This window comes from Micropterus dolomieu, linkage group LG14, assembly GCF_021292245.1.
Source record: "Micropterus dolomieu isolate WLL.071019.BEF.003 ecotype Adirondacks linkage group LG14, ASM2129224v1, whole genome shotgun sequence".
In the NCBI taxonomy this organism is placed as follows: Eukaryota; Metazoa; Chordata; class Actinopteri; order Centrarchiformes; family Centrarchidae; genus Micropterus; species Micropterus dolomieu.
In genome coordinates, this window is record NC_060163.1 from 18,624,562 (window position 1) to 18,639,492 (window position 14,931).

Sequence of the window (14,931 nt, forward strand, 5' to 3'; positions counted from 1 at the left end):
CAACTTCACTTCTGGTGCACAGAATATAGAAGTCTCCTCTAACATTGAGTCATCTTTTTGTACAATCCCTGTCTCACTTGTCTCCACAGTTTTAAAAGCTTCTTTAACCTGTCTCTTTCCATTGACACTGCACTAGAGGTGCAGGTCAAAATCTATAAGCACTGGGGATTCACATGGGTTCTCTAACTTACTATTACATTTGCTTCTGTACAGCTGGCAAATGCGTTGTCTTTGCATCACTGTCTATTTCAATGCATCAACTGTCACTCAGGGCTTCATAATTTATGCAAAGTGATGCAGGAAGGCAGTGATGTTCTGCAAGTGAATTTTACCTCATTTCAACTCAGCATATAGCGCTCCTCCTCCTCCTCCTCCTCCTCCTCTTCTTCCTCCTCCACTCATCTCCGTCCTGTGTGCTTCGCTTTCCCCGATCTCGCTGCACTTGCCTCTTTTAATAAATTGTGTATGCATTTCTCGCCCTAAAACTGCCTCGTGCTCTCTGCTGCATCCTTTATTTGTCAGTTCTGATCACTAGTCTCTATTTTTTTTATTATTCTAACTCTTTCTGTCTCCTTGCTTTCCCTCCCTTTTTACCCCTTTCCTTCTCCCTCCCTACCCCTTTCCTCCTCCCTGTAGGTGAGGGACATGGCAGGCACCACCCTCAGTGGTTTACTGCAGTGCCAGTTCTTCCCTCTGGACTCCAGTCTGCAGACACAGCTCCAGACGCTGAGTCAGACTCGCCTCCCCAGGGCCAGAGGAGAGCTGGCCTCCACAGGTACACGCACACACACATACGCGCGCGCGCACACACACACACACACACATTTACGTGCACATCAGAATCACACAGTGAGGCAATCACAGTAATGCTTGCCCTATTACCCTTTCTTATCCCAGGGGAATTGTGAACCTTGAAATTCTAAGACTCATTTTAACTCTCCATTGGTGTTTGTGTGTCTTTGTGTGTGTATGAGTAGACTTAGTGCGGCGCCATGCTGGAGTGCTCGGCCTCAGTGCGTGCATCCTATCGAGCCCCTACGACGTTCCAGACTGGATGCCTCAGATACTGATGGACCTGAGTGACCATCTCAACGACCCACAGCCTATAGAGGTACACAAACACACATTAATACACACACACAGACAGACATTCACATACAAACATCTAGCTCAGTGTGAGCTGAAAGAATACAATTTCATTGTCCAATTGAGGAGAAAATTGTGTCTTTGGCCTTACTTCAGGCATGAAGAAGACATACAATGTAATCCGTAGTGCGGAGTTTGAATAATACATTACAGTGATGGGGAGCCAATGATGATTATAGTTTAGTGCTTCTCTGGTTGCAAAGTGAAAGTGATGAGAAAGAAAATACAATTGAATACAGTTAAAAAATATATTTGAGAATAGATCAATTACCCAGTCTGCTACTAAAGCTACTGAACAGAATAGTTGTACAAATTTTATATGTAAATGTAGTAGTAGCAGGTTTTGTGCAGAATAATAAGGGATACAATGTCTTGGTTTCTTTAGGCAGACTAACTAATCTGTAGTCAAAATCAGTTTTGGTTGTTAGGCAGGAGGCACCTACTTTCTTCCTTAAAATCGAATCGAATCATTTTGTTTGAAGGTCATAATTTAAAATAAATGTACTCGATGTTTAAGACATGAATACATCCTTGGTTATAATGACCATCAATTAAATTCCCTGCTTTTGTGTCCTTGTTGAACTACACCAACTTTTTACTCCAAACTTGTTTCACTTTAAATAATTTCTACTTGGTGCATTTAAATTGTTATATGTGGCATTTTAACATCAATAAATTATTATTACCTCGTTAGTTTTTAATTAATGTGAACAAAGGAGACCACTGGTAGAAAGACTTGTCGGCTGCTGTTAGATTCTACAACAGCATTTTACATTGTGGGTCTCCAGATCAGCATTTGACAATGGCTTTGTTTCACCACTCAGAACAGGAACAATTTACTTTGTTATCAGCTCTTAACTGTTTCTGCTCCTCAAACCAAATGAAGCAACAGAACTATCAGCATCCTTTTTATTCAGAGTTTAATGGAAATGTCCTAATTTTGAGACACAAGCACACCAATGTAAAATGTACATGTGTGTATACTTTTAGTTCTCTATGAGCAGACGAGTAAACTCTATCTTTGGCGATGCCGTATATAGGAATAATTTTAATTTCTTCAAAGTAAGCTTTTATTCAATTTGAATTATTTGAATAACAATATCTTGCCAAAACCACAATTAAGCATGAATCTGTTCTTATTAAACTAAAAAGTATGTTCCTGAATCTATGCTACATCTACAACTTATCTGGAAGCCAAAGGTCTTTAGTTGCACTGGTAACTGGCTGTTGAGGTTGGCAGATAAAAAAAATATTCAGGAGGATAACAGATTCTGCACTGCACTCTGAAGAACATTAAGAACATTGATTTATGACTCAACAAATACCTGAAATATTCTGGTAGACAGATGATCGAAGATTGGAATGGCTGTTCAATTTTGATGTGTTTAAATAAGCTAACTTCTCTGTCTCAAAAGCCTGGAAAAGAAGGCAAGATAGGGCTATTTAATTAGTATTTACTTTGATTTCTGCAGTATCATGCTTAAAATAAATTTAATTAAATAAATGGTTTTGTCAGAATTTTGTTGTAAAAATCTGTACTTTTTTGCAGTTAGTTGACTTTTTTGATGGAAGAAATAATCAGATTTGTTACTTTAAGGTCAGGCAAGAAGAAGTAGTAGTAGTAGTAGTCATCCGGTTTGTAAAAAGTAAGAAGAGAAGAGGAATTAGGACAAATGGAGGACCACACATTTTATTTAGCACAAGAGCCGACAGAGTGTGTCGGCAACCATAGCTTCTCCTATGAGCTTGCAAAGGGACGGGTGAGTGGTGAGTGAGTCTTTGGTTGCAATTCGCAACCCTCACCACTAGATGCCACTAAAACTTACACACTGAACCTTTAAATATACATGTAAATACCACAATGTAAAAATACTCTGCTACGAGAAAAAGTTCAAAACTGTACTTAAGTAAAAGGGCAGAGGTATTACAAGCAACATGTAGCTAAAGTATCAAAAATCATTATTTAGCCTACTGTTTGGTACTTTAATCAATAACAATGCAACAAAATTTGTTGATATATGGATATTAACATACAAGTAAGTAGCTATAGTTTTTAAATCAATGTAGTGGAGTAAAAATTACAATATTAAAAGGTGTGGTATAGAGTAGCCATGTTCTGTCCCCATTTAGAAAGATGGTGTCAGTAATGATTATGTTTTTTGTCCCAAGATGACGGTGAAGAAGACCCTGTCGGAGTTCAGGCGTACTCACCATGATAACTGGCAGGAGCATCGTCAGTGCTTCACTGACGACCAGCTGCTCGTGCTCACAGACCTGCTGGTGTCACCCTGTTACTATGCTTAGACAAGCCAGCTGCCTTCCCAGGTCCCCTACAGACTGACCAGTACCATAGAAAAATAACTACACCTTATAAGACAGTCGGGAACTCCTGTCTTCTGTGCAGCCTGTTAAAATAAGTTGTTGCAGTGGCTGAGAGCCCTGCCTCTGGAACCTCATGTGCCAATGTTGGCCTTCAGTAAACCCAGCAGAAAAGCAGTCCTGGGCAAAATGGTTTCAAATATTTAACTTACTTGGTGTGTTTATATTGTCCCACCAAGCAGCTCAACAGCCCCAAAGGTGGCAACTTTACTTTAGAGATAACCACCCTTTAGGTGTGTTTTTTGTTGTTGTAGTATATATTCAACCACTGATTTGCCCAGATCTGCCAGAAAGTCAGATCACACTTTGTCATTACAGTGTTTCACTCTACCTTCTTTCAAAAGATTTTTAAATAAGTTGGAACTGTCTACTTATTTACTAAATACAACATATGATGATATAAATATGTAGAATGAATATAAATGATACATTAAAAGTACTAAATACTACAAACTGTTATCCAAGACTTATCCTGCATTGTGATGTTTCTAATAATGTATAATGCTTAATATTGACATAAATTATGTAACTGATATAAATGTATACACTTATAAGTATATATACACCTATAAGAACTGATCATGTAAAATCACTGCAGTTGACCTGCGTACATCTATATCATATAGCTGTCCTTTGCAGATTATGTTCTGCACAGAGACAGAGCTCAAATATGTTTCTTTCTGCATGGATAGTTTTTAGTTTTGTGCCGAACATGTAAAGAAGCTGCTAAAGGGCACCACCAATAAACACTGTTAACTGGTTGCAACTGTGTGTGGGAGTGTGTTTAAGAAAGACAGGATCATAGAAAGAGCTGTCACCATCTTTATTCTGCATGTTGATCTTTTCTGATGCAGCCCTGTCGACTTTGATATGTTCACTGTGCTGAGACGTATGCTGGCAGAATGACAAGAAGCATAGCTGGAATACACAAAGTGTACATGTGTGGCTGTACACTGCGTGATTTCAGTAGTATGATAAGATCTGCCCTGAAATTCGGTTTTCATATCAGGAAGAGAGATGGAGGGCATTTACCAAAGCAGGATTATCTGGTTAGACAATCAACTTTGGAAATAGTTATGAATAATGGCACTAAAAAATGTGTTTGGGGAGGACTGATGATGCTCCAAAACTTTATATTCAGCTTTTGTTTCAGGGATTTGAAAACAGTATCATAAATTCTCTGGTGAACCTCTATCCAACATCTCTTCATCTTTATGTGTGCACAAAGGTAAAAAATATAGCTCTCCCTAACATCATCATCAAAGCCATCTTGAGTTTAACTCTAAAAGGTCCTAAAAACAAATGTTCTCAATCAGGTTTTTGTGTTGAGCGATGAACTCCTACATGAAAACAAAACTTTCTCACCAAGTTGAAACAGTTTTCTCCTGAGAGCTTTCTGTCCGTGTTGTTTTTCTCTGTGCTCTTCACACACACACACAAGTCTTAATAGTATATAAGGATGTTTTGTTTTTGTACTTTAACTATTGCTTATTTAGTCATGACTATTTAATGTTATACAGAAATAATCAATATTTGAATACAGGTTTTCAGGGACTTTAAATGTGCCAAAACTGCTATGGGCTCCAACTTTAAATGACCGTACATTTTGGGTGAGCCCTACATTTCACTTCAGCTGGGAGAACAGTGCAGTCTTACTTCAAATGCTGAATGTTTTAAAATGGATCAAAACAGACCCCATGCATCTGTGAATGTGATATATTCACTCAATATTATTCCTTCCTTTATGCTGTTGAATATTGTACAAGAAGAAAATCTAAAAGTTTTTCCACAGCATGTTTTGTGATCATTAAACATGTAGTTTGGACGCCAGTTAAGAGTACTTTCATGTATTCGTCATTTTCCCTACTTTGAAGTAGCTTTCATTACATATTATTTGCAGTGTAATGGACAAAACGGTGACATTTCTTTGTAGTGTGACACTAATGGACAAAACAGACTTTGTCAACTTGTTTTCTGTACCCGATAAATATCCTGATTGGCCCCATGTGTACCTTAAACCCTGACATTATTTGACAAACCCAGCCTGGTTTAATACATTGATCAAGTCTTATTTATTATATAGTTACAATCAGCCCGTTTGAGTGTTTGAGTGTTTCTGCACATTGTGTAGTTGTTCCCTCACTAACGTTTCTAGAGAAAACAGGTGTGTGTCTGAGTCCTCAGGCAGAATTGTCCTCACAGCATTAGCCAGCTGAAACAGGTACTCCGTATTTTGCCCACTTGGACCGGTAGAGCTGACGATCTGGTTGGCTATCTCCTCCAGAGGGGCGGGGCCGAGGTAGTCTGGATTGTCCTGAGAACCGATGTAAAGCAGCGTTTGGCTGGGCGGGGGAGAGAGTGGTGGACGGGGGTGAAAGGTCACCGCGATGACCTGATAACCACCTTTTTCTCGGTAGTCGAGGTAGCTCTTCACTTCCTGCTCCCGGCCCGTCGGCAGCTTGTAGGCGACACCCCAAACGCACCCCTGAGGTGAAAACAACAGTAGCTTGACATTTGAGGGGCAGCAACTGTTAAGCAGGAACACTTAAAGTGAAATCCTCCCTGAGCGCTTTGTCAAGACGGCAGCATCAGCATGACCGCACCGCAGATCCTACCCCTCCTGTCCTGTTACTTAAAATTTATTTTCTAAATGGTTGCTTCATTTCCCCAACGTTAAAAGTAATTTCTGCACCACTGGTGTTATGGTAAATTAACATTACACCATGTGTCATCTAACGTCCGTCCGTTTTTCATTTACTTTTTCCTTTAATGGCCTTGTATTAGTGTGAAAATTACTTAAACTAATGTGTTGTTCCAATCATTTAAATTATTTTCGTTGTCCCACATTGATACAAAAACATTTGACAGTGATTATCTTACTGCATATTACTTAAGTGATTAAATCAATCCATATCATAACCATTTAAAGTTTTAAGTCAAGTACTTAAGTAAAAATACTGATTCTCCAGTTCGGGGAAGGGGTTGACATACAGTATTTAAATGAATTTGAGTGACACAGCAATGCTTTTGACTTTGAGGTCCAGTATTTTTCTGATCCAGCATCTGACAAATAGGGTCTATTAGTATTATTAATATCATAACACAGCAGTGACAAGGAAATTAGACTAATTTTAAAATATTCCATTATTTATCATTATCATTATTCCAATGTGATTTGTGTCTCTTTTTCAGGATGATGACTGAACAGAATATTGAAATATTAATGAAACAAGTTTTTGTTATTTATTGTGGATATATTAATTGTGAGAATAATCAACTAATCAAAAAAATAAACGTTGGATTAATTGATAAAAAAATGTTTGCTAGGTGCAGCATTATTACTCTGTTACTTTTATTCCATATACTATTAGTCCAGCCTAATGTGTGTTCAATATTAATGTAATGTAGAGTTGCTTACTCTATAAAATGTCATAAATAGTGGAAAATATCCATCACTATTTCCCAGAGCCCAAGGTGACATCTTCAAATAGCTTGTTTTGTCTGACCAAAAATCCAAAGCCCAAACATATTTAATTTATGACGATATGCAAATCCTCACATTTGAGAAGCTATAATGAGTAAATTTTTGTAATTTTTGCTTAACAAATGACCTATGACGTGAATAATCAACTGTCAAAATTGTTGTTGATCAATCAGCTGTCATTAGTTACAGTCCTACCACTGTTTGTACTGATGTCCAGTTTGTGATCACAACCTTCAAATGCTGGAAAGATGATCAACGGTTTATTTTAACCTTATCAGTAACACTTTTAAGATACTCATCAGTCACCTCTAAAAACATGTTTTCTAGATGCTTACCATGTTCTCGCTACATTACATGACACGCTCTGTATCTCTCTATCTTTTCCCATCAACTGCAACAAATTATCTCTCATCCAAGGTCGGAATACAATACAGTGTCCTTTCCTTTGTTTCAGCTGTATAAGATGCCATCTCCTTTCCTAAGCTGTACACACGCTCGTTCACCTTGAGTCTTTGTCTCATGGCATGCATGTATGCCAATAAATACAATATCCAAAACCCTTTGACAATCCAAATGACAGTTCTTCAACAATGGCACCGTTTATACTTTCCATATAGTTCAGAAAAACAGGATGTAATCCCTCTGTGTTCAATTCAGTGGAATCTCATTTTTAAACTCTCGATTTTCACTTAGTTGCATTGTTAGTTTGTCGGTAGGGCTGAACGACTTAGGAACTATCTAACTGCGATCATTTTGAACTGATATTACAACTGCAATATTAGAGGTGCAAGTCTTCTCTTAATGTTACCCAATAATACAGTGATCTATTGTTGCTGTATAAACAAAATGTGATTTTATTTGCTTTTCCCCGTAACATGATCTGTCTTCAAATAAAAATATCACATTCATAGCCACAATTCAAAATTTTATTACTATCATAAAGATCTATATAATTTTTAATAGGACATCTACCTATTAAAAATGACAAATATTTATGACAAGTTAGGTAATCACATAAAAGGGTCTGGCAAATGTGTTATCTCGTGTTTGGAATCAACTGTATACACCTTATTTGAGCACACCTTATTGTTTGTAGACATGTACCTTTTGTTCTTTTTGCATATAACATGTAAAAACACTGTACATGGATGTGATATATTACAAAGAGTTGCAACGATTAGTTGATAAAGCAACAGAAAATGAATCAGCAAGTTTTTTGATGATTTTTTTATTGGTTTAAGTCATTTTTAAATTAATTTATAAAAAACAACCATTTTTTAAGATGGTGCAAGGAAAATGAATAATTGTGATTATTTATGTAGGTCATTTATCAAGCAGAAATGCCAAAAATTTGCTGTTCCCAGCTTCTCTAATTTGAGTATTTTCTGCAATTCTCTGCCTCGAATTACTGTAAAGTGAATAAATACGGTTTGGAGTGTTGGTGGGACAAAACAAGACACATGAAAATGTCGCTTTGGGCTCTGGGAATGTTTTTTTTATTTACTTTTGTAGATGTTTGGAAAAGTCATTGAAGACATTGAAATTAATTCTTAGTTACAGCTCCATTACAAAGTAATGTATGGTACCATTAAGTTTAGGAGAGTATGTCTCACCTCAGGATCCTCGACCAGTGTCACGACCCGGCCAGGCTGTAAAGGACACAGACAGAGGAACAAGCACTTTGAAAACAGCAGCAAAATCACATACAGTAAAGCAATCAAGTAGGATTACGTAAAATAGTAGTGGGATACTATACAAATCAACAAAACAGACTATGGACTTTTTATTTGGAAAGGTTATGGGAACAATACAAGCTAACATTACAGTATATATACTGTTTATATACTGTAATGAACAACCTGTAATGTACAACTTAGTATAAATCCCCATAATGACACATAACAGAAATAACACCACAATGAATGTATGAGGTCTAAATCTTTTTAAAAGATAGATAATGGCATGTGGATCTAAATAGCAATATCTTAAAACATCTCTTTCCTACAGTAAGTTTACTTTACTCACCTCTATAAGATATTATTGTATAACGTTAACCTGATGATACTCAATGTCAACAGTCAAATGTGTAGCCTAACGTTACTTACGTTCCTCTCTTTACACATTTAAGTAAAATTCAGATTCAAGTACCAAAACATGTCAGTAACTTATACCATTAAATTACATAATATTAGGAGACTCGGTTTGTGTCTCATTAACGTTATACAAAGCAACACTTAGCTCCACAGACACTCAAACTCAGTATGGCGACGTTTTCACTGGAATTAGCTAAAATCCGGAAACGTATACTCACCTTACCCGGTACTCCCCTGTGGTCGGTACTACCCTGCCAAAACCGACGGCTGAAGCCTTTTATGTAGCCAACTCTTTTTTCCTCATATGGAAAATCCACTTTCCATATGAGAGACCCGTAACCGAAAACCCACATGATAAGACGTTAAGCTAACGTTAACGTAACATCAACAACGATCACAGCTGGACTAACTGGCAACGTTTACGTCTCAGACAGCTAGCTAACAAAGACAGTCATAACATTATAACGACTGACACGTACACCTGCAACAGTGTAGTGTTATCCAACTGTAGTATCACACGTACATTACAGGCCCCTGACCCAAGATCTACCATTAGCCTGTCAAGTCATCTGGATTAACGTTACATAAACACGCATACTTCCGCTTAACAACTTTCAGTATAAACAGCAAGTTCAGGACACATTACACACATTTTGATAACATTAACTATTTAGAGTGGTTCTCGGCAGCCAATACAATACACAATACAATGTCTTTTTTGCATAGCATTTTATTTTCGTTGCGTGTACCGTATCACTATAGGCATGCCATTAAGAGCGCTCTGCTTTTATTTTGAAAGCAAGGCTCCATTCCAGGTGTTTGTAGCTGCTTCAGTAGAGTCCAAGTACATGAGTCTAATTTGAGGCAAATTGTCCAGGCCAAAACACAAAACCCTGTGAAACTATTCTTTGTCCATCTTTTTTCTCCACCAACTCCTTTTCTTTATAAACGGCCATGTCATCCTCATAACCAGAGGGCTGTATAAAGATTATTTTATGTTAAACCTACTACAAGTAGTTTTAACAGATTATGAAACACTATTAAATAGTGATGCTATTGTTGGCCATATCTGCATAGTTATTCTTAACGTCCCCCTCGAAATCAGACGAAGCGATTTAATGCAATGTGACCGGAAGAGCCTATGTTTATGTTTACATTTTCCCAGGCAAAGTTGTGAGTAGAATGTAAAAGAAAGCAGGAGAAGATTGTCTTTAGGGAATTTTATTTTTCGCCGTTATATTTTGTGGTTACGCCTGATACTACTAGGGCAGGATCAGCAAAGAGAAAAACTACAGGTCCTGTTTGTAATTTCACCATATTCATGTTACAGTTATCTTACATAGCCACTACCTCACCACTATGCAACCTGCAAACAGCTGTGTTTAAAATAGAAAAATAGTAAGTTGAGCCTTTCTTATACTGACCTTTCTAAACAAATGCACATGCGATCAAGATCTTTATGACAGGAGACTGTGGAAACACTACCACTTTTGTCCGCAGGGACCGACACAAAATGATGAATGATGAATGAATTTTTTATCTGAAAAATGTTTATCTCTAAGTATTCTGTTTAAACCAGACAAGCCATAAATCATATAGCCAGCCTCTTAGATTTGATTTCCACCTAGGACTTCCTGTATTTCTGTAACTGACATATAAAAGAATAAGCGGCAACCTCCGTGTCTGAAAAGTGAAGCTGTAAGCCAATAAGTAAGTGCCTTAAACCTGCATTCTTTCTAATGGACAGCAGGGGCGACTCCACTGGTTGCAAAAAGAAGTCTGATTGCATTGGAGTCAATGACAATTTACCCTACTTTTAACTTCATTTATTACCTTAGTAAAAATTTTACTAATGAGTTTATGGTCTCAAGCGCTGGTTTCAAGTCTTCTTCAATACAGTATGATGTTAATTTTGTAAATTAAGCACTTTGCCTACAAAAATTAAAAGGAAAAAACAGGAATTGTTAATTGAAAAGTGTTAATTCTTTTCAGTAAGTAGGCTACATTTGGCTTTAAGCCTGTTTTTACCTAGCCAAAATTAGCATCACAATTAATATCACAGTTAATGCGAATTATGGATACACCTTACTTAACCAAGCTAGCTGGCTTCATCCTCTCCTCAATATGGTCACTTCTGGTTTCAAAAAAACAAGATGGTGATGGCCAAAATGCAAAAATAAAAGCTTCAAAACCAATAGGTGACATCATGATTGCTACGTCTACTTCTTTTATACATTATATGATACTAACATGAGTTGATGTGACCTCATCCTCTTGTGGGGGAATAAAAGGCTAATTTAAGAAATTTATGAAACAATTGTCTTCCTTTTTATGATCTGAATGACCTATGGATGAATGTGTCCCAGAATGTTAGATCTCCTTGTCAGCTAACTTTGTAATGCACCCAGTTATTAATGAATGTCTACTTGTGCCTTTGCATGTGTTAAAACATGAACTGGGACAAATAACACAGAGAATATAGGCTTCCATCCTGACACCAGGGGGTGCAAAGTTACTATTATCCTCAGTGGATCAGTGTGTGTTCTCCCAAATAACATGCTCTTCATGTATGCCGTGCAAGCACTGATTCAGAACCAAATATAGTGGACAGCAACAATCTGGCATGTAATGATTGCTCCATTTACAGCAGCCGTGCTGATTCTTCTGCCTCTGAGAGAGGCTAGTCAGCAAACCGATTTTATGTTACTTACCAGCCTTGTGTTCGGAGAGGCATGTCTATGCTTGAAATCCACAGCTGGGCTGGAAAATTCTGCTGAAGAAACATCTGCCAGAAATAAACCCTTGTCAAGACACCAAAACCAAACCTGGTGCAGTAGAGCCGGTCACTGGTCAACACAACAGCAGGTGGGAATGTGTGTAACTGTGTGAGTGTAAAGTGAAACAACTATCACAGGTTTCCCTGCTCTTGAAAATTACAGCCATAAGACTTCCTGTTTTGTAAATGCAGTAGTTTCAAATAGTCCATGTCCCCTACTGTGAAAATAATGAGCTGTTTATATTAACTGTAACCCTCTACAGAGCTACACAGAAGTGTACGTACTGATGTGGACAAATAGGCTAAATCCTGCTCCAAATATATTAAACTAAATTTACACATGATTGTTATCTCATTTATATGTGGATCAACAGCACAAAAAGCTTATAAAGTATCCCGTGGGCTTACAGTATTTGTCTTTGACAGCTGCACTTTTCTTGGGTACATTCTTATTTAGTCTTTTTCTGCTGTTTCTGGCATATATTTTTATTATGATGATAAACAACACACATTTTGGGAAATATAAACAGTCCCCTGTACAGCCTGTTTGTTGGCTAAAAGAAGAGGCCGTTTTTATGATGAGGAATATGTTTTATTTGCTGGGTTGAAGAACGTGCAGTGCAGTATGAGTATATGCATTCACTCCAGTATCTTCAACCAAGTCCAGTTGTCCTTCGTTGGATTCACTAGGTGAATTTGGCAAATGTGTTATCTCGTGTTTGGAAGATAGAAAACAAAGATGTTGCATTAAATGTGACAATAACTTAAGAGGAATAAATGGGAATAGAAAGTACAATTTCTTCTGTCTGCTTTTATCACTACAAAAAGCATTTTCTTTTTTCAGCAGTCTGTAGCTTTCAATTTTAATACAGACAATAAGTAATTAAATGACTTCAAAAATCCAAATTAAATACTGTAATCCACTCTTTATTCCTGATGTAATCAAAAGAGTCACTGTATCAACACAATTATCAAATAAGTCATTATACCAAAACAATTAATCAGTGCTGGTATGTAGGTGGCTTTGCCCTTGTGTCTTCCTTCATTAGTGTTTTTCTCCCACTCTCTATATATGTTACATTAACTTAATTTTTCAGTCTCTTCTCCTTGTGCTCCACTTCTCTTTGTGTTATTTCTCCAACTCCAGAGCTGTTGCTAAACATTCTTGTTCTTTTCTTGCAGTCTTCTATTTATTCATTGAGGAGATGGCCAAGATAGAAGGATTTACTCCACCATTTGCTTCTTTATTTTACTTATTTGTACCAGCTTACTTTCATTTAGGAAAGTCTACATTTTGCTCATCACATCTCCTTCGATATGTCTTGCATTTAAAGGGATACTCCACCAATTTTACACATCAAAGTCAGTAAACATGAATTAAGAAGTGGACATGACATAGACTTGCGAAGGAAATATCATGGCTTCCAGTCTGTTAGCAGTTTCCCCAGCAATGTTTAAATAGACCTCTTCATGCAGATGACCAGATAGTGGCAAGCGCACACATCTAGCAAGCAAATCCCTTCCTGATTCAAATCGCTATGAACAGCGGCCTCCTGGGTGAAAGTACTGTGTTTGACCCATCCATCCTCGCTACACAGACTTTGTCGCTTTAACCTTGCTTGACTTGCTCCTTTGCTTCCATTACCTTTACTACAGACACAAGAGGTCACGGCCTAACAATAAGCGTAAATGTGGGTCGTAAAAAGGTGCTTGCACAGACGACCTATGCGGCCATGTTTTAAGGGAGGACAGTCTGCTTTACCTCCTTAACCTGGCTCTTTCCTCTCTGGTTGAGCTTTTGAAAAGAGATTTCTTCAGTTCCGAATTTCTTTTTTCCACCATCCACCTACACGATCATCTAACTAACCTCCACTATTTAGTTGTTCTCCTGCGGCAATTGAGGTCTAAAAAACCATCCAAAGGTCTTCTCTGTATTGAGTCAATCTTGCAGCAGTGGTTGCACACAAAAAAGCTCTTGAACCTCTGACTCCATCTCAGCAGCGATAGTGAGAAATTGGCCAGCTGAGCCATAAAAGTCCACTATATGTAGAGAGCAGAGTTGAGTGGGCCATTTTGGGCTCTGATGCCTCACACTGTTTGATCCTGAACTGCTCATATGACTCCTGAGATTTCTCTTACTGGCTTGCATACAGGGTCTTTGAATGCAGCCACATCTATCAGTACTGTTGTACTTTCCTGAGAATGTGATTATTCTGGGTACAACAACTAATGATGACGTGAAGGACTAAGATAAGAAAGTCATTATTAGCAAGTCAATATTATCTATTTTGTCTCAGTTTTTAAACTGAGACTGCAAAACCCTCATTTGTAAAAATGTTGGATCAGCATAATTCCTCTGTCTTAAAACTCTGTAGATGTAATAATAGAAATTATGATCAAATAGAAAGTTTCATAGATAAATGCTGTGTTCTCCTTTGTCTTAGCAACAATAAAAGCCAATCATTTGGAGACCATTGTATTATAAAGTTGACGTTTCTGCCAAAAAAAAAACCTCACAAGACAAAAGCGATCACTTGTCTTGAGAAAGGTCTTTTGACTGACCTTCTGGCAATAAAAGTGAAGAAGCAGAGGTGATTCTGATTCTGACTCTTATATATATATTTAGTTTTCTGCATGACTAAGACAAGAGCTATATCCATGTTATTAATTTTCTATAAAAATTAGCCCTTTCTGTACACCTAAATTAGATTACAGCTGATCTTAATTTGTTTTATAATAATGAACCACAGGCTACTTTTCCTCATTTACTGATATCCAATAGTAAAACCTCTGTCAGCAGTTCAGTTAGACATCGCTTTTTTCCTTTCATTTCATTTTTAAGTTAGATAAATGAAATGTCTAAATTGGGGTCATTGTAACCTCAGAACATTTTTATTAAGTGTCCAATCCCCCAACTTGAATTTTTATTCCTCCTGCATGTGGTGAGTAACCACAGAGATGCATACTCCTTACTTGGAAATGACATCGCTGAAGGGATTTGAGATATTTTCCCCCAAAATTGGTATAAATAAGGCTTAAGTACAGTCGCTGCA

General features: G+C 37.4%; 2 protein-coding genes across 2 annotated transcripts in view; one reads left to right on the forward strand and one right to left on the reverse strand.

The window, feature by feature from the left end:
• Positions 1 to 4,286, forward strand: part of LOC123982531 (proteasome activator complex subunit 4B-like) — a 41,206-nt gene extending 36,920 nt beyond the window's left edge. The window contains exons 45-47 of the mRNA XM_046068110.1: positions 637 to 775; positions 978 to 1,111; positions 3,316 to 4,286. Of these exons, the coding sequence (XP_045924066.1) occupies positions 637 to 775; positions 978 to 1,111; positions 3,316 to 3,450 (408 nt within the window). The 3' untranslated portion in view covers positions 3,451 to 4,286. The remainder of the gene's footprint in view (positions 1 to 636; positions 776 to 977; positions 1,112 to 3,315) is intronic.
• A 47-nt stretch (positions 4,287 to 4,333) lies between these two features.
• chac2 (ChaC, cation transport regulator homolog 2 (E. coli)) lies at positions 4,334 to 9,682 on the reverse strand. The gene is made up of 3 exons (XM_046068111.1): positions 9,321 to 9,682; positions 8,623 to 8,658; positions 4,334 to 6,010 (listed from the first exon to the last, which is right to left on the reverse strand). Exons 1-3 carry the CDS (start codon positions 9,453 to 9,455, stop codon positions 5,615 to 5,617), a joined length of 567 nt encoding a protein of 188 aa, XP_045924067.1. The 5' UTR covers positions 9,456 to 9,682; the 3' UTR covers positions 4,334 to 5,614.
• Between the last annotated feature and the right edge of the window lie 5,249 nt (positions 9,683 to 14,931).